The 24,174-nt window shown below is 51.7% G+C and overlaps 11 protein-coding genes across 11 annotated transcripts; 5 read left to right on the top strand and 6 right to left on the bottom strand.

Moving 5' to 3' along the window:
- Window positions 1-189: 189 nt before the first annotated feature.
- Window positions 190-1,731, bottom strand: N7508_000104 (acetylornithine transaminase; the record flags this gene model as incomplete). Its single annotated transcript, XM_058458189.1, has 3 exons — window positions 190-1,254; window positions 1,317-1,556; window positions 1,621-1,731. The coding sequence occupies 3 exons, from the start codon at window positions 1,729-1,731 to the stop codon at window positions 190-192; spliced, it is 1,416 nt and encodes a 471-aa protein (XP_058324411.1).
- Window positions 1,732-1,942: 211 nt separating this feature from the next.
- On the top strand, window positions 1,943-2,356 carry N7508_000105 (succinate dehydrogenase assembly factor 4; the record flags this gene model as incomplete). Its single annotated transcript, XM_058458190.1, has 1 exon — window positions 1,943-2,356. One exon carries the CDS (start codon window positions 1,943-1,945, stop codon window positions 2,354-2,356), a length of 414 nt encoding a protein of 137 aa, XP_058324412.1.
- A 246-nt stretch (window positions 2,357-2,602) lies between these two features.
- On the bottom strand, window positions 2,603-3,750 carry N7508_000106 (hydroxymethylglutaryl-CoA lyase; the record flags this gene model as incomplete). Its single annotated transcript, XM_058458191.1, has 2 exons — window positions 2,603-3,427; window positions 3,496-3,750. The coding sequence occupies 2 exons, from the start codon at window positions 3,748-3,750 to the stop codon at window positions 2,603-2,605; spliced, it is 1,080 nt and encodes a 359-aa protein (XP_058324413.1).
- A 226-nt stretch (window positions 3,751-3,976) lies between these two features.
- Window positions 3,977-5,342, top strand: dph1 (2-(3-amino-3-carboxypropyl)histidine synthase; the record flags this gene model as incomplete). The annotated part of the gene is made up of 2 exons (XM_058458192.1): window positions 3,977-4,136; window positions 4,195-5,342. The coding sequence occupies 2 exons, from the start codon at window positions 3,977-3,979 to the stop codon at window positions 5,340-5,342; spliced, it is 1,308 nt and encodes a 435-aa protein (XP_058324414.1).
- Window positions 5,343-5,778: 436 nt separating this feature from the next.
- N7508_000108 (uncharacterized protein) lies at window positions 5,779-8,232 on the bottom strand (the record flags this gene model as incomplete). The annotated part of the gene is made up of 1 exon (XM_058458193.1): window positions 5,779-8,232. One exon carries the CDS (start codon window positions 8,230-8,232, stop codon window positions 5,779-5,781), a length of 2,454 nt encoding a protein of 817 aa, XP_058324415.1.
- A 1,942-nt stretch (window positions 8,233-10,174) lies between these two features.
- N7508_000109 (uncharacterized protein) lies at window positions 10,175-10,727 on the top strand (the record flags this gene model as incomplete). The annotated part of the gene is made up of 4 exons (XM_058458194.1): window positions 10,175-10,221; window positions 10,282-10,371; window positions 10,461-10,600; window positions 10,666-10,727. The coding sequence occupies 4 exons, from the start codon at window positions 10,175-10,177 to the stop codon at window positions 10,725-10,727; spliced, it is 339 nt and encodes a 112-aa protein (XP_058324416.1).
- Window positions 10,728-11,344: 617 nt separating this feature from the next.
- N7508_000110 (uncharacterized protein) lies at window positions 11,345-14,641 on the top strand (the record flags this gene model as incomplete). Its single annotated transcript, XM_058458195.1, has 4 exons — window positions 11,345-11,507; window positions 11,560-11,677; window positions 11,734-11,833; window positions 11,882-14,641. The coding sequence occupies 4 exons, from the start codon at window positions 11,345-11,347 to the stop codon at window positions 14,639-14,641; spliced, it is 3,141 nt and encodes a 1,046-aa protein (XP_058324417.1).
- A 503-nt stretch (window positions 14,642-15,144) lies between these two features.
- Window positions 15,145-16,130, bottom strand: N7508_000111 (F1F0 ATP synthase subunit 5; the record flags this gene model as incomplete). Its single annotated transcript, XM_058458196.1, has 4 exons — window positions 15,145-15,258; window positions 15,314-15,403; window positions 15,477-15,788; window positions 15,966-16,130. The coding sequence occupies 4 exons, from the start codon at window positions 16,128-16,130 to the stop codon at window positions 15,145-15,147; spliced, it is 681 nt and encodes a 226-aa protein (XP_058324418.1).
- Window positions 16,131-17,107: 977 nt separating this feature from the next.
- N7508_000112 (fungal specific transcription factor domain-containing protein) lies at window positions 17,108-19,151 on the top strand (the record flags this gene model as incomplete). The annotated part of the gene is made up of 6 exons (XM_058458197.1): window positions 17,108-17,180; window positions 17,354-17,838; window positions 17,893-18,044; window positions 18,094-18,267; window positions 18,318-18,653; window positions 18,704-19,151. 6 exons carry the CDS (start codon window positions 17,108-17,110, stop codon window positions 19,149-19,151), a joined length of 1,668 nt encoding a protein of 555 aa, XP_058324419.1.
- Window positions 19,152-19,881: 730 nt separating this feature from the next.
- Window positions 19,882-20,861, bottom strand: N7508_000113 (Mob1/phocein family protein; the record flags this gene model as incomplete). Its single annotated transcript, XM_058458198.1, has 3 exons — window positions 19,882-20,123; window positions 20,178-20,405; window positions 20,477-20,861. The coding sequence occupies 3 exons, from the start codon at window positions 20,859-20,861 to the stop codon at window positions 19,882-19,884; spliced, it is 855 nt and encodes a 284-aa protein (XP_058324420.1).
- A 411-nt stretch (window positions 20,862-21,272) lies between these two features.
- Window positions 21,273-23,875, bottom strand: N7508_000114 (putative intracellular protein transport protein (Sat1); the record flags this gene model as incomplete). The annotated part of the gene is made up of 3 exons (XM_058458199.1): window positions 21,273-22,153; window positions 22,204-23,277; window positions 23,335-23,875. 3 exons carry the CDS (start codon window positions 23,873-23,875, stop codon window positions 21,273-21,275), a joined length of 2,496 nt encoding a protein of 831 aa, XP_058324421.1.
- Window positions 23,876-24,174: the final 299 nt, after the last annotated feature.

Below are 24,174 nucleotides of genomic sequence, written 5' to 3' on the forward strand. Positions count from 1 at the left end.
GTGACGAGTCCTTATCCCCACAGCTCCACGGGGTCCACCGCCTTCCGCCCCAACGCGTAAACACTTCAGTAACAACACTTCACAGTAAGAAAGGCACTTTTCTTTCGCTCTTAATGTCTATACAGAAAATGATAACATGGTATATTTATCACGAAAACAAAGTCATAAGCGGCATTCAGATCAAGGTGTTTATGCCTTCACGACTGATTCCATGGCCTGCTCAAGGATACGCAGACTGGTCTGAATCTGGTCCTCGGTGATCGTCAGAGCAGGGACAAAACGAATGCAGCCTTCACCAGCAGTGATGATAAGCATGCCACGCTCACGGGCAGCAGTGATAATGTCACCCGCCTTGGCGGTGAACTCCGGGGCAAGCTGGAGACCAAGGATGAGACCGCGGCCACGGATCTCAGAGATCACGCCGGGGAACTTCTTCTGTAGGGTCTCGAAGCCGGACACAAAGAGAGCAGACTTGTCCTTGACGGCCTGCTGGAGCTCGGGCTCAGCGAGACGCTCGACAATGTGGTGAGCGACGCGGCAGGCCAGAGGGTTACCACCAAAGGTGGTGCCGTGGTCGCCAGTCTTGATGTGCTGGCCGACAGTCTTGCCAGCGACAATGGTGGCACCAATTGGGATACCGTTACCAAGGGCCTTAGCAGTGGTCAAGATATCGGGGTGGGCAGCTTCTCCGGAAGCCGGAGCGAGAGATGGGTGGGCGTGAGCCCAGAGGGAACCGGTACGGGACAGACCGCACTGAATCTCATCGAAAATTAGGACAGCGCCGACCTCGTCACAGCGCTTACGCAGAGCAACAAGGAACTCGGGAGTAGCGCTGTTGACACCACCCTCACCCTGGATGGGCTCGATAATTACTCCGCAAGTTTTGTCGGTGATGAGAGTTTGAAGCTGGTCGATCTGGTTGTAGTCACCGTATTTGAAGCCGGGTATCATGGGCGAGAAGGGAGTTTGGTACTTGGGGTTGGGAGTGGCCGAGAGGGCACCCATTGTGCGGCCGTGGAACGAGCCGTTGAAGGACACGAACTCGTGCTTCTCGCCGGAAGGGTTCAGAGTGCGGCCGACCTTGCGGGCAAACTTGATGGCGGCCTCGTTGGCCTCAGTGCCGGAGTTGGAAATGAAGACCTGGGACGCATCGCGCATGGCACCAGACTTGTGAGTCAACTCAATGAGCAATTTACTCAGAGCACCAGTCCAAGGGTTATGGTAAAGGTTGGAGGCATGGATAAGGGTTTCAGCCTGCAATTGGGTACCGCAGTTAGCAATTGATCTCTATTGAGTCATGGGGCATTGTAGCGCACCTGCTCTGCAATGATCTTGGCGATCTCGGGGTCACAGTGGCCGAGGGAGTTGACGGCAATACCTGCTGTCAGGTCCAAATAGCGGCGGTTTTCCATATCCCACAAGTAGCAGCCCTGTCCCTTCAGCATCATGGGTGCCGGGCGAACGTAGGTCGGGACCATGAACGGAGCCCGCTCATTGATAAACGAGGCAGTGACTGAGTCCGCTGAGGGGTCGGGGTTGGGGAGAGTTGCCTCCTTCTGTATGACTGTTAGCTCCAAATTCCGAAGCTGAACATGAGCGTGGGCTATAGTCCATGCGTACCTGTGCCTTAGCCACATTGGCAGTGGTGAATCGGCGCACTGGCGATTCAAGGGTAGGGACCAGCTTGGATGCGCGAGGCAGTCGGCGCGCGGCCATGCGAAGAGCAGACATGGCAGATATATTCAAGAGAGAAATTAACACAAAAAATGAAATAAAACAAAAACCGAATGTACAAGCTGGAGGAGGTGAAGATCAAACGGTCTAATCAGATCCGGGAAAAAAAGGCGATATCGGGATCGGCTCTTAGTCACTCGGAGTGACTCAAAACATTCCAAACTTTCCCAACTTCACCTTGCTGGATATCACATACTCCTCATATACCATGTCTTTCTCACTTGCTATTCGCCGTTCAATTCTCTCTGTCCCCGTTCGGGGCGCTGTCCGGCCACTCTCCACAACTCGGGCCCTGCGCCAATCCGACGACAAACCTATACCATTCTCCAACTCCCCGGCTCCTCCGCGCCTCCCCAAGGAGGAACAAGAGATCTTCGAAAAGCTCCAGAAGCAGTCTACTGGTGCATTTAGCACACCTCAAGTCAACCAGTCCCCGCAGGGCGAGATCCAGGCCGACGGCAAAGGTGGCGAACTGCATCCCGATGCGCCGAAGAAAATGATGCCCGAGTTCGAGGGCGAGACAAACCCCAAGACTGGCGAAGTCGGTGGACCCAAAAATGAGCCCCTACGCTGGGGATCTGCTGGTGATTGGAGCTACGGAGGTCGTGTCACTGATTTCTGAGTGAAGGCGACTTGGTCAGGAAGATTTGCATCATGCCGGCGTTGGTATTTCTTCAAGGGTATAAGTCTGCAGCTCTGGAGTAGTGGGTGGTTAATATATAAGTCTGCCTACAGTGTACATAGCAAGATGGCCTGAACTGTCAACTCAAAAGCATATTATACGGATGTTGCGATGTTTCGCATACATGCTCAACTATGAAAATGACAGGGAATTGGGCGCGGATAAAAAGAGAATATGCTACGGTAATCACAGTGATGCTTTTTCTGCCGACAGACGAGAGACAGTCGCCTTGCCAGCGCGGCTCTCATTAGCCCGGCCCAACTCTCCGCTGATCCAGGATCCAATCTTTGACATCTCCTCCAGACTGATCCCCGTGTGCATCCCCAGACTGTGAACTGTGTGGACAAGATCTTCTGTCGACACATTTCCAGTTGCACCTTTGGAAAACGGGCAGCCACCAAGACCTCCAACGCTGCTATCAAAGATGCGAACACCGTGCTCCAGGCCAACGATAGTGTTCACCAAGGCCTGACCATAGGTATCATGGAAGTGGAGGGCCAAATCTGTGTTTGCTATGCCAGCTGCCTTCAGCGCAAGGAGAAGTTCCATAGTTCGTGGCGCAGTGCCCATGCCAGTGGTGTCCGCAACCGAGACCTCGTCTGCTCCCATCTCGAGCAAAGTAGCAGTGATCTCAGCGACCTTGACGGGATCCACGTCCGGGCCCTCATAAGGGCATCCGAGGGCGACAGAGACATAACCGCGGACTCGGATATTCTTTGTCTTTGCTAATGAGACAATGGGCTTAATTCGCTCAAGCGACTCGGCAATTGAGCAGTTGGTGTTGGCTTGCGAGAAAGCTTCGGTGGCAGCGGCGAAAAGAGAGACCTCTGTTGTTGTGGCAGCCTTCGATGTTGACCCAGTCGCATCTGCGGGGACGCCTGTGGTTTCCATGATCTTCACCAAGTTCTCTAATCCTCTGATGTTGGGGACAAGGTAGTTGTATGCAATCGTATCTTGCGCTTTCGGTGGTGTAGTGAGCAGATGCTCACATATCTCCGATGTGCTTGCCATCTGTGAGGTACCCTAGTTAGTCTTGATCCTACTGCCGAGCTGAACGGTAATACTCGGCGCAATCATACCTGTGGTACCCATTTGGCAGGGACAAAAGAACCGGCCTCGATGGTAGTCACACCTGTCTTAGCCAGTCTGCGGATCAGTTCGAGCTTCGTATCCATCGAAATGGACTTCTTCTCGTTTTGCAGTCCATCTCGAGGGCCAACCTCCACGATGCGGACATGGTCCGAGGTTAACCGCGACTCAGTCGCAAAGCGGCGTGCAGAGGGAGGAACACGCAAGGCTGAAAATAGACGCAATTGGGGGCGAGCTGCCATCATTTTATTGAACCGGCCAAGGGGTATAACTAGCAAGGTAACAATTCAGCAAGAACTGGCTGGAGAAGACGAGGGAGCTGTGGAATGGAGGCCGAGATGCGGAGAGCGCCTTACCCCTTTGAGCCTAGTTACCACCCCACCTTCTGACTCAGCAAAAAAAAGAAGTGGGATGATCAATCGACGATTGACTCTTGTCAGTTGTAGATATTTACTTCTCTTATCGGATATCATGGATTTACAGTCTCCTACTCCCTCGGTAGAGGACGGCTCGCAGGCAACTGCCAGCTCACTGCGTCAGCCAAAGAAAAGATTTGTTGGACGACGAACCGCAGATGCCCAAGCCCAGAAAGACACTGGCAAGGATGTCGAGTCGACAGCGGTGCAGACTGGTATGCGCATCTCCTTGAGTCTCGCAAAACCAATATACTGACTTCCATTTCCTTACAGCTGCCCCGCGACGAATCCCTCGTACGCTCAATCAAGTCCCACCAGAGATTCTGAACGATCCCGAAATCCAAGAAGCATTGGAGCTTCTCCCCAAAAATTACTCTTTTGAGATCCCCAAAACAATTCACCGAGTCCGCACATCAGGCGCAAAGCGCGTGGCCCTTCAATTCCCAGAGGGACTCCTGATTTTCGCGACAACCATCTCCGATATCCTGACCCAGTTCTGCCCAGGCATCGAAACATTAATTATGGGCGATGTCACTTACGGCGCATGCTGCATCGACGACTACACCGCAAGAGCTTTGGGCTGTGACCTGCTCGTGCACTACGCCCACAGTTGCCTAATTCCAGTGGACGTAACAAAAATCAAGACACTATATATCTTCGTGGACATCAGCATCGACACAACCCATCTGCTAGCCACCCTGGAGCGCAACTTCAAACCAGGCCAAAGCATCGCAACAGTCGGCACGATCCAATTCAACGCCACCCTTCACGGCCTCAAGCCAGTCCTCGAACGCGCCGGCTTCCGCGTCGTAATCCCACAAATCACACCCCTCTCCAAAGGCGAGATCCTCGGTTGCACATCACCCCAACTAGCCGATACAGAAATCGACGCAATCCTCTACCTCGGCGATGGCCGCTTCCACCTCGAATCAGCCATGATCCACAACCCCACCATCCCAGCCTACCGTTACGATCCGTACTCACGCACCCTCACACGCGAGAGCTACGAGCACGAGGAAATGCACACCATCCGCCGCGACGCCATTGCCACCGCCCAATCCGCTCGCAAGTGGGGTATCATCCTCGGTTCTCTGGGTAGACAAGGAAACCCCAACACGATGGCGATGATCGAAAAGCACCTGCGCGAGCGTGATATCCCCGTCGTCAACCTGCTACTCAGCGAGATCTTCCCGGGCAAGCTAGCCTCCATGGCAGATGTGGAGTGCTGGGTGCAGATTGCCTGTCCGCGCTTGAGTATTGATTGGGGCTATGCATTCCCGCGACCATTGCTGACACCTTACGAGGCATTGATTGCGTTGGGAGTACGTGAAAACTGGGATAAGGGCAATAAGGGTGTGTACCCGATGGACTTTTATGCGAAGGAGGGACTTGGTCGGACGAGGCCAGAGCAGGCTGCTTGATCTGAATCAGTTCGAGGATGTTTGCCTGGTTGGCTCGTTCAGAAAATCAAAAGAATATACCCCCCATAAATAGATCCAGGGCAGCAGGACTGGCTCTGGATTGAGAAGTCACGACAATGATATAGACGGTCATCTTTTTATGAGGATATTCAGGTGGGAGATATATAGTTTCTGGTACTATAGGAAGAGAGCCAAGTCCTCGTATTTTGAGTGTGCTATAGCTTAAAGAGAATCCACATGGCCATGTGATTAGCACGATAAGTTCCAAAGATATACAACTTAGAAATACAAAAGCGAAGGACAACGGTTATTAATGACCGCCGGGCTATCGAAGGCACCGACGGGAGATATCATGTTAATTCATTTCCAAAAAGTCAATAAGACAGACAGAATCCTAATCGAATACAAAGTTCATAATACAATAGCAAATGAAGAATCACCCCTTCACATCGTCAGCACTGTCAGTGTTGAAATCACTGGCACTGCCACGGCGAAGAGAAAGGATATTCTTATTAGCCAGTTCGTCCGCAGTACGCTCAGCAGCACGCCACCTGGTAACAGCTTGCTCGACGTCTCCAAACATCTCCAGGGAATCATGGATGATACCGCCCTCATCGCTGTCGCCCATTTGAGTGCTTTCGCGTGAGCCGCGGTCACTAGTCATGGGGAAGGCCGGCCCGAATCCACGCTGGGGGATGGGGTTGAACATGATGGCGTTGGCGAAGATGCGGATAAACTCTTTCTCCAGCTGTGCGGAGTTGACAATTCCTTTTGGGGGTACGAAATCCTCATTCTTCTGTAACACGAGGACACCGTTCTTGGACGATGGTGTACCGCCGGGAGCGGGAGACTCTCCATCTCCAGCAGGGGTACTGACGGACTCTGCGGCCGTGGCGACTGCTTTGCTTCCTTGGTGAACGGCAGATTTGATAGACTTGAGATCCTGTGGGCGGTAGATGAGATCGTGGTAGCCAGGTGCGTCACGCTCCCCAATTGGCTTACTGAAAATAGACGCAAGCTTATGGGTGGATACATCGTTCATGATAGGAGCAGCAGTTCGGTGGAAGTTGCGCGTTGCCATGACATACTGAGTTGTGTCGAACTTCGGGATGTCTGAAGGGTGAGGTTCCTGTTCTAATGCTTCACTTGGCCCGCGCTTGCGCTTAGATCGAGGTTTGGGGGTCTCCTCGTTCGCAGCAGCAGCAGCGCCCTTCCGGCGGCTCGTTGTCCGCTCTGAAGGCGCGGGGGATTCACCACGAGAAGCCAGGGACCGTCCACGACTCTGGGAAGAGACCGAACTTGCAGCACGTGTCCTTCGAGTCGAAGTTGGTTTCTCTGGTCTCTCAGTCTTAACATTAACAGCAGACTTGCTGTCGGCACGGCCACGTCGAGGTTTCTTTTCCTCGGGAGATCGGGCTCGTTGAGCGCGGTTCATCCTCGGAGGTGGTGACATGTCCATCGCATCGATTGGCGATTGTGCCCTATCACTGATCGGGCTGACATCCTCCGGCAGGGGACGTGGAGGCGTGGGTGGGGACTTTGGAATGCTCAAACGAGGAGTCCTTTTCCATGGTGTCGAGGAACCTTGCGTGTCGATCGACAGCCGTGGATGAGAAGCACGCGATTCAGAGAATGAGGGGAATGTGAAACTTGGAGTTTGAGAGATGCGAGGCCGGCCGATTGGGACAGGGGTTTGGACCGCGGAGGCAGCACCAGGTGTGTTTGGGAAGGGGGTAGATTGGAATGGTACAGGAGCTTGCGATCCCGGTTCCGGTTGGTTGGTAGAGAGAGGTGGTACAGGTCGTTTAATATTGGCTTGGGCTGCTTGTGGAGTAGCAGTACCCGGAGAAATGGCGGGATAGGTAGAGTGGGGAGAAGGGTCGAGCTGCCATTGCTGGAAGCTCGGCTGAGCTGGGGTGCGCTGAGGGGCCGGCGGGAGGGCTGGTCCAGGCTTACCAGGAAGGAGTGTAGGCGTAGGATGGGCACGGGGTGCGATTTGTGAGGGATGGGCCGGGGTGATACGCGCTCCAGCGGGTGTGGTAGGTGATTTCTGAGTAGAGGGACCAAGCTGGGGCTGGACAGGCGGTTTGGCCAAGGGTTGAATGTTGGCGGCCGGCGGCTGTGGCTGCCCAGCCCCTGGAGCTTTGGGCGCAGGAGTCTGTGCTTGTGGTTGAACTGGTGGTTGGCTCACAGCAGATGGCTGTACTTTTGGGATGTTTTTACTCGGAGGAGGCACATTCACCTCGATACGCTGCGGCCGTGGTTCTGGCGGGGCTGGCTTGTCTTGCGCGTGTGGGACAGTTGCGGCTAAAGGCTTGCCTGTCCGATCTTGAACATTTTGGCGGGGCGTTTCTTCCTTGACATCAATATCCGTGGGTTCCTTGTGTGCTGCCTTTGCGGGCTTGGATGGAGTCGCCTCTGTGGGTTGGTCGTCCTTTTGTAACCGCACGAGTTCCGCCCTGATCTCTGTGTACTGCTTCTCATCGTCCCTGATTTCCCTGGTCACAAGGTCTCTGTATTTAGCGTATAGATGTGCCACCAATTCTGGGATAAGCGTGGCATGTGTGACCCCGTCTGCTAATCCTTCTGGTCGCGGGCTCGATATCTTGCGCTTCTTCGGGTTTGGCGGGTTTGAAGTATCTGTCGATCGACCATTGACTGGGAGTACTGCATCTTTGTTGAATCCATCGCGCATCAGAGTCGCATACAGATCTTCCAGCGCCTCGGGTGTCAGGCGATCTGCATTGAACTCGACATTCTCGCGAACCAACGGGTTATTGCGCAAGAGTGTTGAGATAGACCCAAAGCTTGTCGGCTTAGAATCAGAGATTGCTAGCGACTGGAAGAAGAGCAGCGACTCAAACGAAGTGTATGCCGACAGTGGAGGCATCCCCCATAGCCCGTCCGGTCGGCCACTGGGGGAAAGAGCTTTGGGGATGGGGGCCACGGTGGTCGGCGAGATAGGTTACGCGGAGGCGTTTGATATTGAATTTCCGGTATTCTCGGTCGGTTCAGGTATCAAGATCGGGGTAGCCTGGAAAGGAAAGGCGAACGCGACAGACTGGATCTCCTGTATGCGGAGCCTTTAATCCATCCGGGCGGGAGAAAAAAAAAAGGAGTAAAAATTCAAAAAAATTAGCGCCCACAACAGAACACGATAAGAATACGCGTCTCCAAGAGGCAAATAGACCTGGAATTGAAAATCACCGATGAGTTTTGATGAAAAGAGATCTGGAAGGGGAGGTTGGCCAAGGTCTGAGAACGTTAGTCAGGTGACCCTGTCAGGGCTGGTTGCCGGGCAGAAGTCAGAATGCCAGATCTACACTATATTCAGTTCTTTATATTGCACGATTCATGTAAACGAGATCAGATCTGTGCTTAGGACCTATAGGGCGTTGACAAACCACTTGGCCACGTCAAGCCACCTCACGCGTCTACTGCTCCAATAAGGTATCACTTCACATGCACTTTGTGTTCAAGTCCTGAGAAAATCCGACTTTCTCTATGTAATTTTTGCTCATCTTTGTTCTTTTGTATTCAGTGTATTTTCTATAATTCCGAAAGAAATGAAACCCACATTGTGCCATATAGCAATTGGACGCCAATTTCACCATTGATATCGGTGGTTGGTAGACTCGAGTACGATACTTACTTGACTATACATTGATCAAACTTAGATTTCTTAAAGAGCTAGCACCTATGCATTGCATGCCTTATTTATATTTCCCAGTCATTCGAATGGCCCGCAATAGAATGGTAAGCTAGAAGCGCTGATACATGTATACTTCTCTCTTTCAGCTAGAAAAGGAACAAGATCTAAAATAGCCCAAAGAAGCAGAGGTCTTGCATATTCGATGGCTTGCACTTTCGGCTTTGATCCTACTCTATCATTCGCGGTGTGCTGTAAACGTGTTGTGTGTTCTGCTCGTCATAGATGTCAGCCTGGCTGAGTACTATAAGCTATAGATAAGAAAAGATCTGGAAAAGCGATCACTTGGCAACAGAGCCTCCTTGGTTCCTGGGGAAGTCATACCAGTATGAACAGCCAATTACCCAGAGAATTGCATCAAATGAAACAATGAAAAGAAGACATTTACATGTAGATGGTCTTGGCGGTCGCCTCAGGCATACGTCATTCACAGTCAGTCACGTGTGTTACAGTACCTGGAAACGGCGAGTTTGTTTGGATAGCTACTCTACTCTGTACTCCGTACACACTTGGGAAATACCTGTAGAGTGGACTCTGTTAATCTTAATAATTTCAATAAATCCTATTAAGATGAATGTGATCCATGAATAATATTACATTACACAGTAAATGGCTCCCCCTTTTTCTCCAGGTTAAGAGGGGCTAACCCCTGAACCCCTTATAGATGGGCATATCAGACCCCTGTGTAAGACCAATACCGTAACACTTACATGTCTCCTTGCGGTGGATATGGGACTCGAATTACCGCGACTAGTAACGTAGTGGGCTCAAGGATCATCTCTCCTTCATCTTCCTCTTCTTCTTCATCCTCCCTCTTCAAACTCTCCCCAAGTTGACACCGTCTCGCCATACGCTACTCGAGCCGTGCCGCCCGTCTCTATACCTCCGGTATTTACCTCCCCACCCGATCGTGGCGCATAACTATAAAGACTCGAGACTGACAGTGTTTTCCCATAGTCTGAAACCCTTGCGCCCCTCGGCTGGTCCTTGTCTCGACACATCAGCTTAATATCTTAACACACTCCTTGTGCCCCTCACGGTTGCACATCCCTCGGTCGACCATCTTACATCTTCTGGGGTCCCGATAGCGGCCCGTGCTGGAACATTCACATTCAGAAACATCATGTCTGACATGGATCGCGAGTGGAAGCCCAAGGTCCGGCCACAGTCGTTCGTACCCCTCGAGCCTTCAACCCCTCGGTTGTCAACACGGCACTAACAGTGACCTAGGACCATGGCCCAAGCCTTTTCCTCCGCGTTGGACAGTGCCTTCATGCTTGACTCGGATGTCAACAACCTCTCCCAAACCATCGACCAGAAGTAAGTCGCGCGTGTTGACTCCTTTGAGCCTCCAGTCGCGACTTGAGCGACTTTTAATTTACCGGGCGCTAATCGCGCCCCACCCACAGGAAGCAGCAAATGATGATCCAAAGCCGCGAATTGGAAGAGCTGCAAGAGCGCATCCGCGAGGCGGAGAGGCGCCTTCAGTCGCAGCAGACCGGCGCGACCGGTAACAGCTCCCGACGACGGGAGGAAGGTCAGACAGCCGGTGAGCGTTCGACCTGATGGGTTATCCCAAGGCTGGGATGTTCTGCGGGATCTGACTGTGAACAGCGTCCCACGGACCCAGCAAGCAGCCTGAACAGCCTGAGCAGCGAGAAGATAATCCGGTCTGATGCTATTCGCACGGACCCCTCATAGAATATAAGGCTGGGAAGCGTCAGGGATCTATGAGATATGTAGACCCGCGCCGCGTCTGATAGACGCGTTCCAGTCGGCGTGGTTTGGGATGATTTTTATTGCTTTGGTTTGCATTTGAGAACCCCCTGTATCCTCTTTGGAGGTTGCCCTAAGGCGTAATTGCGCGAAATTGCCATTATGTTGAATGTGATAATATTATGCTAACATGAGCTGGAGTATAGAGCATAGAGTACAGAGAGTATGCTATGCTGTCTATAGCATACCAAATAGTATATAGACTTATAGCGTAACATCTATTTCCGCTGCAGACCCGAGCCCAGAATGCAATGGACCTCCGGCTCGACCAATCACAGCCCTATCAAACCCATCCACTTCGTCATACCTGTTTTTTGCTGGCCACAAGTCCCCCCAAAGCTCTTTCTTGTGGAGCTGTCACCACTGCCTGAGCTCGTGGGCGGAGTAGTCTGCCCCTCCCCCATTCCCTGTTCTTCCCTTCTTCTCCTCCAGCTTTTCTACTTTTTCCCATTTTTTAGTAGTTTTCGAGCCTTTTGCCAGGTCGCTTTCTCTCAATTACCGTCGTTGACCATTCATTATGGTGTTAATCGATGGCCATGAGTTCCTCACAGAGGAAGAGAAGCGCCTCAAGGAAGACCGGGAGAGAACCAAGTACTGGAAGAAATGGGGCCCGTACGTAGCCGAGCGTCAGTGGGCGACAGTGAGAGAGGATTATTCCGAGGATGGTGACGCCTGGAGCTGTGAGTAAAGTCCACAATTGAGACAAAACGCCGCTGACCTGGGACCGGGTAGATTTCACTCACGACCATGCGCGCTCGCGGACCTTCCGCTGGGGCGAGGATGGAATTGCCGGTGTCTCGGATACTCATGCGTTGCAGAACATCGCCTTTGCTTTCTGGAATGGAGAAGAGTAAGTCTAAGCTCTCCTTGTGGGTCCAGATCTGGGGAAACTAACTGGGGGATCAGCGACTTCCTGAAGGAACGCCTGTTCGGTCTGTCCAACCCTCAGGGAAATCACGGAGAAAGTGTCAAGGAAGCCCATTTCCATCTGGACAATACCCCGACTGTAAGTCAATGTCGCCCGGGTCCCTGTATCGCTTACTGACTTGGATAGCACTCGTATATGAAATTCCTCTACAAGTACCCCCAGAGGAAGTTCCCATACCAAAATCTCATCGATGAGAATGCCAAGCGCTCGCGTTTGGAGCCCGAGTACCAGATCTTGGATACGGGTATCTTTGAAGAGGACCGTTACTGGGATATCTTCATCGAGACTGCCAAGGAGGCTGACGACGAGGAAGAGCTGATCTTCCGTGTCATCGCATACAACCGCGGCCCGGACCCTGCGAAGCTTCACATCATTCCTCACGTTTGGTTCCGGAACACCTGGTCCTGGGGAGACGAGAAGAAGCAGGAGAAGCCTTCTATCAAGCTGGACGGTGCCTTGCACGCTAAATCTAGCCATGCCAAGATTGGCGAGCGATACATCTCCTTCGCTCCATCGCCTCCCGTTGGCTCCAGCGATGACGATATTCAGCCTCAGATGTTGTTCACTGACAATGAGACAAATCACAAGAAGCTCTGGGGTACCGAGAATGAGACTCCATATGTGAAGGATGCGTTCCATCGCCACATTGTTGAGGAGGAGAAGAGTGCCATCAACCCAGACAATGAGGGTACCAAGTTTGCTGCGTGGTACTCCTTCAACGAGGGTGAGGGAGTTCCTCCCGGTGAGTGTGCCGTCGTCCGTTTCCGTGTTTCCCGCAAGAAGGAAGAGTTCGTCGACGAAGAAATCCTGGACGATGTGATTGAGCAACGTCGTGCCGAAGCCGATGACTTCTACTACCGTATCAACCCTCTCCCCATGAGCGAGGATCTCCGCAACATCCAGCGTCAAGCTTTCTCTGGAATGATGTGGTGCAAGCAGTACTACAACTTCGTCTGGGACCAATGGAGCAACGGTGACCCAACTGAGATCCCCCCTCCTCCGGGCCGAAAGGGCATTCGCAATGAGCAGTGGCGCCATCTATACATCGATGATATCCTATCAATGCCCGACTCTTGGGAGTACCCCTTCTTCGCAGCATGGGATACGGCCTTCCACTGTATTCCATTGGCCATGATGGATCCCGACTTCGCGAAGAAGCAGCTCGATCTCCTTACCCGTGAGTGGTACATGCACCCCAACGGCCAGCTGCCCGCCTACGAGTGGAACTTTGGAGATGTGAACCCGCCCGTGCACGCTTGGGCTGTGTTCCGTACCTTCAAGATCGAGCGTAAGATGTACGGTCGCCAGGATCTGGACTTCCTGGAGCGTGTCTTCCAGAAGCTGCTGCTCAACTTCACCTGGTGGGTCAACCGCAAGGACTCGGGTGGTAAGAACGTCTTCGAGGGTGGCTTCTTGGGACTGGATAATATCGGCCTGTTCAACCGCTCGGAGCCATTGCCCACTGGTGGTGTTCTTGAGCAAGCTGACAGCACTGGCTGGATGGCCTTCTATTGTCTGTGCATGCTGAACATCTCCTTAGAATTGGCCAAGCACCGTCGCACATACGAGGACATTGCTTCCAAGTTCTTCGAGCACTTCCTGCTCATTAGTGATGCCATGACTTTCCGCAATGGAGATGATACTGTTCAGTCTCTGTGGAATGAAGAAGACAGCTTCTACTACGATGCAATCTCATACGGTGGCCCGTGGACCCAGCAGCTACCTATTAGGTCTCTTGTTGGTCTGATTCCCCTCTACGCTGTGCTCACTCTCGAGCCTGAGCTCATCAACAAATTCCCGTCGTTCAAGCGACGAGTGGAGTGGTTCATTGAGAACAAGCCAGATATCGCCGAGCGCAACATCGCTAGTATGAAGCACCGTGGTAAGGATGACCGACTCCTCCTGGCACTTGTCAGCAAAGACCGCCTGGTCAAGATCCTCGAGCGCATGCTTGATGAGACCGAATTCCTCTCCAAGCACGGTATTCGTTCCATGTCCAAGTTCCACGAAGAGAACCCTTACTCCATGGACGTCAACGGCCAAACCTTTAAGGTCCAATACGTCCCCGGAGACTCGGACAGCGGGCTCTTTGGTGGTAATAGTAACTGGCGCGGACCTATCTGGCTATGCGTCAACTTCCTGCTGGTCGAGTCTCTCCTCCGCTTCTACATGTTCTACGGCGATTCCCTGGAAGTCGAATGTCCCAAGGGCTCAGGCGACTTTATGCACCTTGGTCACGTAGCTGAGGAACTGCAGCATCGTATGCAGCACCTCTTCGCCCGCAACGACGAAGGCCGCCGCGCCGTCAACGCCGGCTCAGACCTCCTCGACTTCGACGAGCACTGGAAAGACCACCTCTGGTTCCACGAGTTCTTCGATGGTGACACCGGCCGCGGTCTCGGCACATCACACCAGTGCGGCTGGACCGGGTTGATCGCTAAGATCATCCACGACACAGGTGTCAACTGCCGTCTCCCGCAAACACCCCGCGCTGGCTTCGCCGCAGCATCCCATTACTTCGACGATATCTTCTCACGCTCCGGCAGACCTCGCGGCTCAGGCCGTCCATCCGTCCGCCGCTCATCGACCACCCGCTCGATCGGCAATCGTAGCGACTTTTACTCAGGCGATGCAACCCCCGCCGCCTCCACCGTCCTCGACGACGACGACGATGCCAGTGCCAGCCGCGGCGTCAGCCGTGGTGGCAGTCGCGCCAGCAGCCGTCGTGGTAGCACTGCAGACCCCCAAGACGAGGAGCATGTCAACCACTACGTCGCTAGCCAACTGCAGCGCGTGCGCAGCTCTGCATCTATCGCCGCTTACGAGGATGAGTTCGAGACAAAGGTTGACAAGGAGAATGGAAATGGACAGAACGGACACAAGTAATTGAGATGTGTGGTCTGCCCCTTTTCTTATAGCGTTCATTTCTTTTATTTGTTTTTGTTGACTGGTCATGTTCCCATTTGGTTGCGTCTGGACACGATTTAATGATTCAGTTTACGCTTTTACATCTTGCATTTCCTATCCCAGATTCTATTCATCTCTCGGAGTATTGTCTTGTCTTTCCTTACGCATATGACAGCATTTAGTCGACGTTCACAATATATTAGTGCAAATGTTGTCACCTGATTCTGTTTGTATTGTAGCACATGTACAGAAGTTTATTCATAGCTCAAGTTATAGCTATAGCTGTATCTATCAATGAGCACAGACTACACACTACGATTTATCTATAAGGGATGAATTTGTGCAATTGACAGGTAATGAGAACAAAACAAAATGAAGATTCAAGGGAATCTAAGAATTCCCTTGTCCCTTCCACGAACGCTACCGTTCATCCGGGACGATATGCTAGTCTAACATCCCCCCAAACACAGGCTAATTTACATTTACAAAGCATCGGTGAGAGCCTTGTTCATCTTGGCGATCTTGGAGGAGACGCTCAGGTCGATGGAGCGGCCACCGACTTCAACGACGAGACCACCGAGGAGGTCGGGGTTGACCTATAAAATCAATTAGTTTGATTCGGAGAAAAAAAGGAAAGGTTGGTGTACGCACGTTGGCAACAACCTTGAGCTTCTTGCCCTGGCTGAACTCAGACTTGGAGACGGCCTTCTCGAGACGGTTGAGGGTCTTGGTGTCAAGCTCCTGTAGGTAAACAATTAGGTGAGGATTCTTTAATTTTGGTGGGGAACTCGAATCGAGCTTGAAATTATCGCACCTGGGCGCTGGTGATGTTGAGCTCGATCTCACCGCGGTGAGCGCTCATGAGAGTAGCGAACTTCTCGCAGACACCCTCGAGGGCACCGAGACGGTTGTTCTCGGCAAGGGTCTCGAGGAAGTTCTTGAGGATTTCACCCTTGTCACCGGAGACCTTGGCGAGCTCCTGGACGATGGAGGCCTTGTCGGCGTTGCTCAGGGTAGGGGCACCGAGGATGGCGCCGAGCTTCTTGTCGGCCTGAAGGGTCTCGCCGAGGCTTGCGATGGCACGAGCGGTCTGGTCGAGGGCAGAGGACTTGGAGGAAGCGGTGTACTAAGCAGAAGGAGGTTAGAGAGGGAATCCTGATTTGGTACAGCGCTTTGATGAAGATTAAAGATTGATTCCAACACGGGGGGTAGAGAACTCTGGGAGGGGCTTCGGGGCAAGACGGGAGTCGCGACAGGGGATACGGTCGCGAGGAAAAGCTGAAAAGGCAATGGAGGTGCATACCAGAGCAGTGGCGTAGGTTCCATCAACGCCGAACAGGGCGACGGGAGGGCGAACATCCTGTGCCGGGGTGGCATAGGACCGCAGGCCGTTGACGGCGGCTGTGCGAGGAGCGGAGAACTGCTGGGTGGCACGCAGGCCAGCGCGGGCGAAGCGAGAGGACATCATTGTGCAATTGGCAAGGGGAAGAGCCTCGGGGAGGGAGGAGAGAAGGTGGTGGATGGAGATACCGACGTTCGGAGTGCTTCTTCGTCAAGGATGCAGGTTGAGACGAGGTCCGACTTCTTCCCGGATCACGTGGTTCTTCGCCCGAGCTGACTCAGGACTGAGGTAATATTGAAGGTCATGTGATATCTATCCCAATGGGATTTGGCTTTTGCTGACAGCAACAACTTGACAGCCGCCCTGATTCGAGCCCTGAATCAGGGCCACTCGGAGACTTTTTTTTCCCGGGCTAGGGCGCTTGTTACGAAGTCATGGCTCCTGCTCATCTCCACGTTGTCTGGCGGACCAAAGTTCCGGAATTATGATCCCCTCACACGAACTGTAACCACCCCCAGCCCATGCGACGATCCGGATAACAGCCCTCTCCAATGTCCTTGCAATAAAATATGTGGCTGATTGTCATGGCGCATAATAAAAGGCACTTTTTAGACACTAGGTATACTTTATTTATTTTTTTCGGACCAGATTAACTGTTTGGGCCAGATGAAGTGAAAAACGGTCGTGCCGTGGCCGCTAGCAGGGGTATAAAATCCCCGTTTCCCGATCAGTCAATCGAAATCCGGTTTTTAATCTACATGCTAGTCTCAGGGTCAATCGCCCAAACATGAGAAACAAAAGCCGAGCTCGCGTCATGGTGGCTTAGATTCGTGACAAGGATGTTTCTGTCTCATTAGTGGCTGCCAGGGGTGTGGGCTAGGTTTCTCGCAAGCTGCTCAAGGACATTGATGGAGTCTGATCAGCCCTCTTCGCTGTTTGATCGAGCCTAATGCACTGTTTAACCCAATAAGCGCGAGACAAACTCGTGTGGCGCTTGGCCGGCGGGAGGGGTGGATGTACAATCCCGCCTCTTGTATAGTCAATGATGAGTTCGACCATCTTCCTGCGAACACATATCTGGTCAATTCTTTTTTCTAAAAAATATGCCCCCGAAAGACTCGAACTACTCGAGCATGCCTTTTACACGGGCCCCCGATTCGAATCTTCATCAAACTGGTTCGACTCGAGCGAAGAAAGCAACAACGGCCTGTGAAGCCTGTCAAAAACGAAAATCCAAAGTCTGCGCCCCGTAATGAGCATCTAAATCCTGTGCTGACGCAGGCAGTGTGTTGGAGGCGAACCATGTGAGCCCTGTCAAAAAGCAAACACTGAGTGTGTAATCAACGCAGACAATGATGGTCGTCGACGCATCACTCTTAAGCGCAAAATCGAATCCCTAGAGCAGGATCGTGACCTATTTGAACGACTAGTGGAGGTTCTTCGAAGCAACGATGAGCGACAGGTTCCCGAGATTCTCAGCTTGATTCGAAATAATGCATCGTTGGATGAGATCCGGTTATTTCTGACTGAGAGCCGAGTTTCAAGTCATTTGCTGAATATTCAGATCAAGAGTGCAACCTCCTCTTCGCAACGATATATGGACGTGAGACGTATCTCAGATATACCTCTCTATGAGGTGCCTGCGCAGCCATGGACCTCTGTTACAACCGATGATTCCTTTGTCTCGCACCTTGTCTCCCACTATTTTACCTGGCAGCACAGTACTCTGAATTGGATTGATCGTGACTTGTTTATAGCGGATATGAGAGCCCGCAAGTTGAATTCCCGCTTCTGTTCGCCTTTGCTGGTCAACATTATGCTAGCTTGTGCATGTGTGTGTATACCTCGCTCATCCACTCGAATACTGACTCACAGATCTTTCCTCAAGTTCTATTCCGACTATCCTGAGGTATTCGCCGTACCTGATGAGCCCAGCACCCGAGGTGAACACTTTTTGGAAGAGGCAATGCGGCACCTAGCAATGGAAGATGATCGACTGCGCCTTACCACTCTTCAGGCATGGGGAGACATCTATACGATGTAAGCTAAGGCGTGACTTCTGAGAACTGGCTCTAACACTATCACCCAGTTCCTACATTATGGGCAGAGATAGACTTGGCTCGCAATACCTGATGAAGATAGCAGACTACATCAGCCAGGTCATGGACAACCGCCAGAAAATGATATCCGAGGCCAATGAACAAGCCACAGAAATGGCAAGATCGATTGATACTGCACTCTTTGGCTTGTTCAGTCAGTATCCGTTAGTGAGCATACAGCAGTTGTACCCCTAATAATGCTAACATCATACAGAGTTGCCATCCTAAGCCTCCATCAGCCCGCCGCCATCAACAGACCTACGGACCTCGAATACTTCCCTGAAACCCACGATCCCAGAGACCTTTGGACACCGTATCCTCGTCAAGGCGAGCCTATCGCAGCTCATACAAACTGTCTGAAAAACGGCCTATTCAACCAGGGGCTGATTATGTGGGAGGTATGCGACTATTTGTTTGGAGATGAGAAGACAGCGAGAGTCGATCCCGAAATAATCAATGCTTTCCACCAACGCTTTGAGAACTGGGCCGAGAACCTTCCAGAATGCATCAAATTGGGATATGCTTCAACACCGGGTGTCATGGAAATGCAGTGAGTGCAATCTCACCTTGATCTATACTGAATGATACTGAGAGGAAAAGCATGCGCCATCATAACGCAATTCTAATCATGTTCGGCTTCATCACACCAATCGTAAAAAAAGGCGAATCAACCGCAAAAGACCGCATCAAAAATCTACGAACATCGTCAGCCCGCCATATCGGTAGCATACTCAACCAATTCCGCTCTCTATGGCCAGTGGAATGTATGCCAATGGCAACAATGCAGTACGCGACCATTGCATTGTTCACACTCTTTGAAGATCTGGACGACGTCCAAAACCAAAGGGCGTTTACAGATACTGTAATCACTCTTCGGGCACTTGCTCGCCGATGGCAGTTTGCAAAAGGACTGCTTCGGCTTGTACAGCTAACGACTCTGAAACGGGAGAATTCGCTGCCCAGTGATACCGTGGTTTTTTTGAGAGACATGCCGTCACGTTCTGGGAATCATGGGGGTGAGAGTGATTCTGCGGCTTGGCCGTTATGACATTGGTGGTTGTTTGGTCTGTTGACGAGGTTTGGGTGGGTTGATTTTGTTCCATGGTGGTATAGCTTCATTTGCTTTGAGAGCACGTCCAAAGATGAGAGCGAAAATACTTGATAAAGGAGAATTGTGGAAACGAAAGGGCCAAGTTAGTATAGAAGGAAATGTATTACATACTGCTTCTCCAAAATGGTTTCCTTCCAGCCTCTCATTGGTTCAAGATCCTATACTACACGTCCGATCCCGTATTGTATGTCGAAAGGAAACCCTCTATTTAACAAGTACATCTGAATAATAGGCCATTCTAGTCAACGCGACAGAGTCTTTGTCGTAGCCATATTCGAAATTGATGCGAGGTTTTCCAACGAGCCTACACAGATTGGGAGGCCTATAGTCCTATGATGTCTAGAACTGCAGCCAAGATCCAACAAACCCATGCCATGACTGCTTATATGACTTGGTCTCAACGCAACTAGGCACATGTTGTCTACTTGAGACTGTAAATTGATGACTTGAAGACTACACCATGTTCACATGTCATTCGTGTTTAAAGTATGCAGCACTGAAGTAAAAGAATATCCATGAAATGAAAGTCAGCGTTAGGACAAGCCCCAAACGCCACGAGCTGAAATATCGTAATGTATGCACCGCACCCGAAACGCCGAGATCCCCAATTCCCCCGTATCAGTTATGCGGAGATCAGATGCAAACCGAATTCCATACCCAAGCACACTCAGTCACTGCGCAACATACTGTCGACCAAATCACCCAGTGGTCCCCAGAAGTCCTTTCCGCTAGCCAGTTTGTGCTCATCGATGAAAAGGACATAATGCTTGAAGCTGGTGTTGAGATGGGGTTCCAGACCGAGATGTACCACTACCGGGTAATGATGGCAGTAGATGTGGGCGTAAACACGATATAGACGCTTGAAGATTTGGCGAATGAGACTGGGAAAGGTCTTAGGGAATGGGACGCCTGAAGAGATGCGGTAAGTCATGGAATCAGAAATCGGGTAGGATTAAAACATACCAATTCGGCTGGGGAACATCTGTTCATTATCGACATTGCTCTGAACCCAGGCCATCAAGTGCTCGATATATTCCGGCGCCGACATCTTAGTTGGCCGCTTGAAGTTCTCTGAATCTTGCCAGAGGTATTCAAACTCATCAGTCGCCTTCATCTCAGGACAAGTCTGCGGCGAACAGAACTCGGTTATTGAGCCATAGAGAAGGTTGATCTGGTTGTAAAAGTCGACAACTAGATGAACAATAACATCAGCGACTGCGTCCAATTCAACCAAACCCAACCAAGCATATAGGGTATCTCACTATTCACCGCAAGCCATTCATTAAGGTCCTCGCCCTCGGGCAACTTCACAGCCTTGCGCAAGCTACCACTTCCAAGGGTAGCCTCAGCGAACTGTCGGAGCTGGTAACTACTCGTACCCTTAGCCGCAGAGCGGGGCTTGAAGGGGGCTCTGGTGCGAGCATTACTGGGAGGAGTTAGTCCACAATAGCCTTGTTTGAGAGCGCGCACAGCAGGCGAAAGGTAAGAGGGGGGTTCTAGGAGGGGCAGATGGGAAGTGCGGGTGGTATTGTACAGGGAAGGGCTGATAACGGAATGGGATGGCGGTGGCCGAGACGTAGACTCAGAGGTAGAGAAATGAACAGGAGGGGTAGCGGGGACAGACATTGTGGTGATGAACGAAGCCATCTTCAGAGGGCGCTGTTTTGTAGGGGAAGATTCGGCGGGGTTTGCGCTGATCGCGACGTGCCTGCATTCCAGTGTTAGAATTGTTTTGCTCCGAGATCCGGAGAATGCAGTCAGGAATGCTCCGGGGGTGTACCTTGTGAAATGTCTTGAATGGCTGATGATTCGAGGTCGAGATGAGAAGTGAACGCGCAAGGAGTTGTTATCGGGTTCAGCTGATAAGTGGTTGGGTTGCCCCAGTGACCGCCTAAGTATACACGATGTACAGATGAGCTACGGAAGACAATATTTGGACTCATTCAATTATACATTGATCCCAGAGGCCATGATTCGCGAGTCTCCAGGGGAATATTTAAGGATCAAACAAATCAGATACCTGCACGGCAGGCCACATGAGTACATCTGTCCAGAGCACTAAATCGCGTAGCCCTCGTTCTCTTCGGGCTGCCGCTCTCGAACGGTTTCTCCATAAACTGTTAATGGTATGGCGATTTCGAAAGACTCGCAATTCAGGTGATCCATGGCAGACAGCAGCTTGCCGCGATCATCTGAGGACAAGGTCTCAAGTAAGCGAATGCCCGATGGGCTGGGTCCTTGATCACCCCGACCACAGGACGTGACAAACTCGAATCGCAGCTCCCAGTTAAGGGTCACACCACTGGTGAGAATGGTAGGTGTAGCTGCGATAGGAATAGCCGGACTGAAGGCTGCTCGAGTAGCGTGGAGTGTGTTCTCGAACAAAGATGCATGGATCTTTCGTGTAGTGCGATGGATGCTTGCATTGGAACGAATGGCCAAAGTGGGTGTGACCTTCTCAGAGGTCTCTAATGAGGCCCGTACTGCATAGCATGGAATTGTAGCGTTGCCAAAGTCCATGGTAGCAATAATGGTCTCTCCAAGTCGGTGAACTGGCCGATTCAAGACCACCACCGCAATGCGCTGACCTTCGCGGGCAATCTCAAAGCGATTTGGGCTGCGCCGAGAATTGATTGCCTGGTTGCTGCGAAGGATTGCAAAATCGATTATATCCTTGCAAGTGAGCATCTGAGGGAGTCCTTCAACACTGGATCTTCTCGAGGGAAGAGCACCAGGTGGGAACAGCGTATTAGAACGCGCACGTTGCTCCAGAATTTCATCCACATATCCAAGGAAATCAGTCGCAGAATGATGAGATTTACTAATGCTCTGGTTCTTTGTAGCAACTGGTGTTGTTGGTTCAACTTTATGCACCTTGGCCTCGTCTCGTAGAAGCACATAAGGTGACATCAGATCGTGCCCAAGGATATCTCCCTTGTCTAAACAATATTAGAACCAATTCAAAATTTTGAGTTTGAATATCACTCACCATTAACACCGCTGTAAACACGGAATGGTATATTGATGCGGTTGACCTTTTGAGGCTCGTTGGCTCCACTTGGTCGCTGAGTTCCAATGACTAAATTATATGAGATTTTGATTGCCTTTCCTTTGTGACTCGCCGGGAGTCCTTTGGGGAGGGCAAAAGAGAAGGAATATGACTGTTCCTCCCCTGGCGCTAATCGAAGGTCGACGAAAAGCAGTGATTGCGAAGTCGATAAGAGTGGAATGGAACGAGAGGATGATACGCCACGCATTTCCCGTAAGCCATCCAATTCATTGTTTGGGAGAAGACCATTGATGGATTCTTCGATTGTATTCCACTTGAACGCTCCCCAGAACCCACCAGTTTTACGTGGACGCTCGGGAGTTGCTGGCCGGCCAGGAACACCTCCTGGGCCTGGGTGGCCACCGACAACTCCTTTCCGCTTGACTTCCTCGAATGCCGACTGATTAACTAATGAGCCATCAAGCGTAAAAGAGGCGCTGACTTGTGCATATCCCATGAGCAGCGCCTGGCTGTCAGGAGCCTTGAATGGAGATGTCACCGCGCTGGAATGATGCCGCGCATGTCGTACAGATGGAGGCACTCGTGCACTTTGTGTTGAATAGGCTGTATACTCTGATCCAAGGGTCTCAGTGGAATGGTCACTGACGGAGAAGAACTCTCCACTGCTGCGAGCGCTTCCATTTGCGCTAGTGGCCGAAATGATTCGAGTCAGCTGTTGGTGTGCCGGAGCCGTCAAAGACGCTTCTCTGGCATTAGATCTTCCCCCGGTAGACGTAGTACCGTTTGTTGTTGCCGACTTGGGAGATGGAGTGCGCGCTGAAAGGTTGGCACTGGGTTCAGGTGGAGGCGCGGCTGGGAACTTGAACTCCATGGGAGGTGGTTGTGGCCGTCGCGCAGGTAAACTTATTGGTTCCACGGGTTCTGTTGGACTTGTCGCTAGAGAGCCAGGACGACTGCGACGTCCCAAATTGGTTTCTACGGTCAAGTTGCCATTGGGATGCTCGTTTGGAGCCTCTGACAATGGAAAAGGGAAAGCATGCGTAGGGGATCTCACTAACGAGAGATGACCATTAGCCTCAATTCATGCCGTTCCAGCTTATCTGGTCTTACCTTTCTTGTAGGAGTCCTCGTAGCTATTGTTCCTCCTTGGCAGAACCTGGAGACTCGCCGAGCGCCCATGACCCCTGACTGGCTTCGGACGATTGTATTGATGTGGTGCAGGTGTTGGATCAGTCTGGCCTTCACTGTCGATAGAAAGAATGGACACAGATCGTTTGTGGCTGTGACTTGGTTGCCAAGTGCGCGGCGTAGAGGGGCTGCTGTTCGGGGGGAAGCTATGTGAGCCGACATGCGGAGTGCTCAAAGACGAGGCTGTTCGGTGATAAGGCTTTCGCTGCGAGCTGATGGAGTACGACCGTCGCCCAGAAAACAGGGCCTGGGGTGATTTGAGTCCGAAGAAAGAGTCCGAGTTCGAGTTGGCCGTGTGGTTCGCGACTCGTGAGAGCTTTCGTGAATGTTGACCCCCTTCGCTCCCGCTGGCATCGACGCCTGTCTCAGCTATGTTCTTGAACGTGATGGTACATTCCACATCTTCTCCTGCAAATATGGTCTGGTCCTTCCATTTCACGAAGACCTGGATGTTGGAGGGCATGGCGAGTCAGCATGTGGGCAGTCGGGCGAGATCTAGGGGCTTGCAAGTCGGCACAATGAGCTGTAGATCATTCGAATTAGATAACAGGCCGACATGAGCATTCTGTCAACCTGAATGCATGTTGGTTGAAGTGAAGAGTTGAAGGTTGCCGAGGATCAAGTTGCGTGGCGGACCTTGCTCCACCCCCGAACTTCATACGTCAATGTCTCAACTGGGGTATCAACAGATCAAAGAGTCAGGCATAAGAGAGACCAAATTATTATAATCAGTGTAATTGAGCTACTATTGTACATGTTTCA

Source organism: Penicillium antarcticum (genome assembly GCF_028974205.1).
Source record: "Penicillium antarcticum strain IBT 31339 chromosome Unknown utg000001l_segment0_segment0, whole genome shotgun sequence".
NCBI classification, from domain to species: domain Eukaryota; kingdom Fungi; phylum Ascomycota; class Eurotiomycetes; order Eurotiales; family Aspergillaceae; genus Penicillium; species Penicillium antarcticum.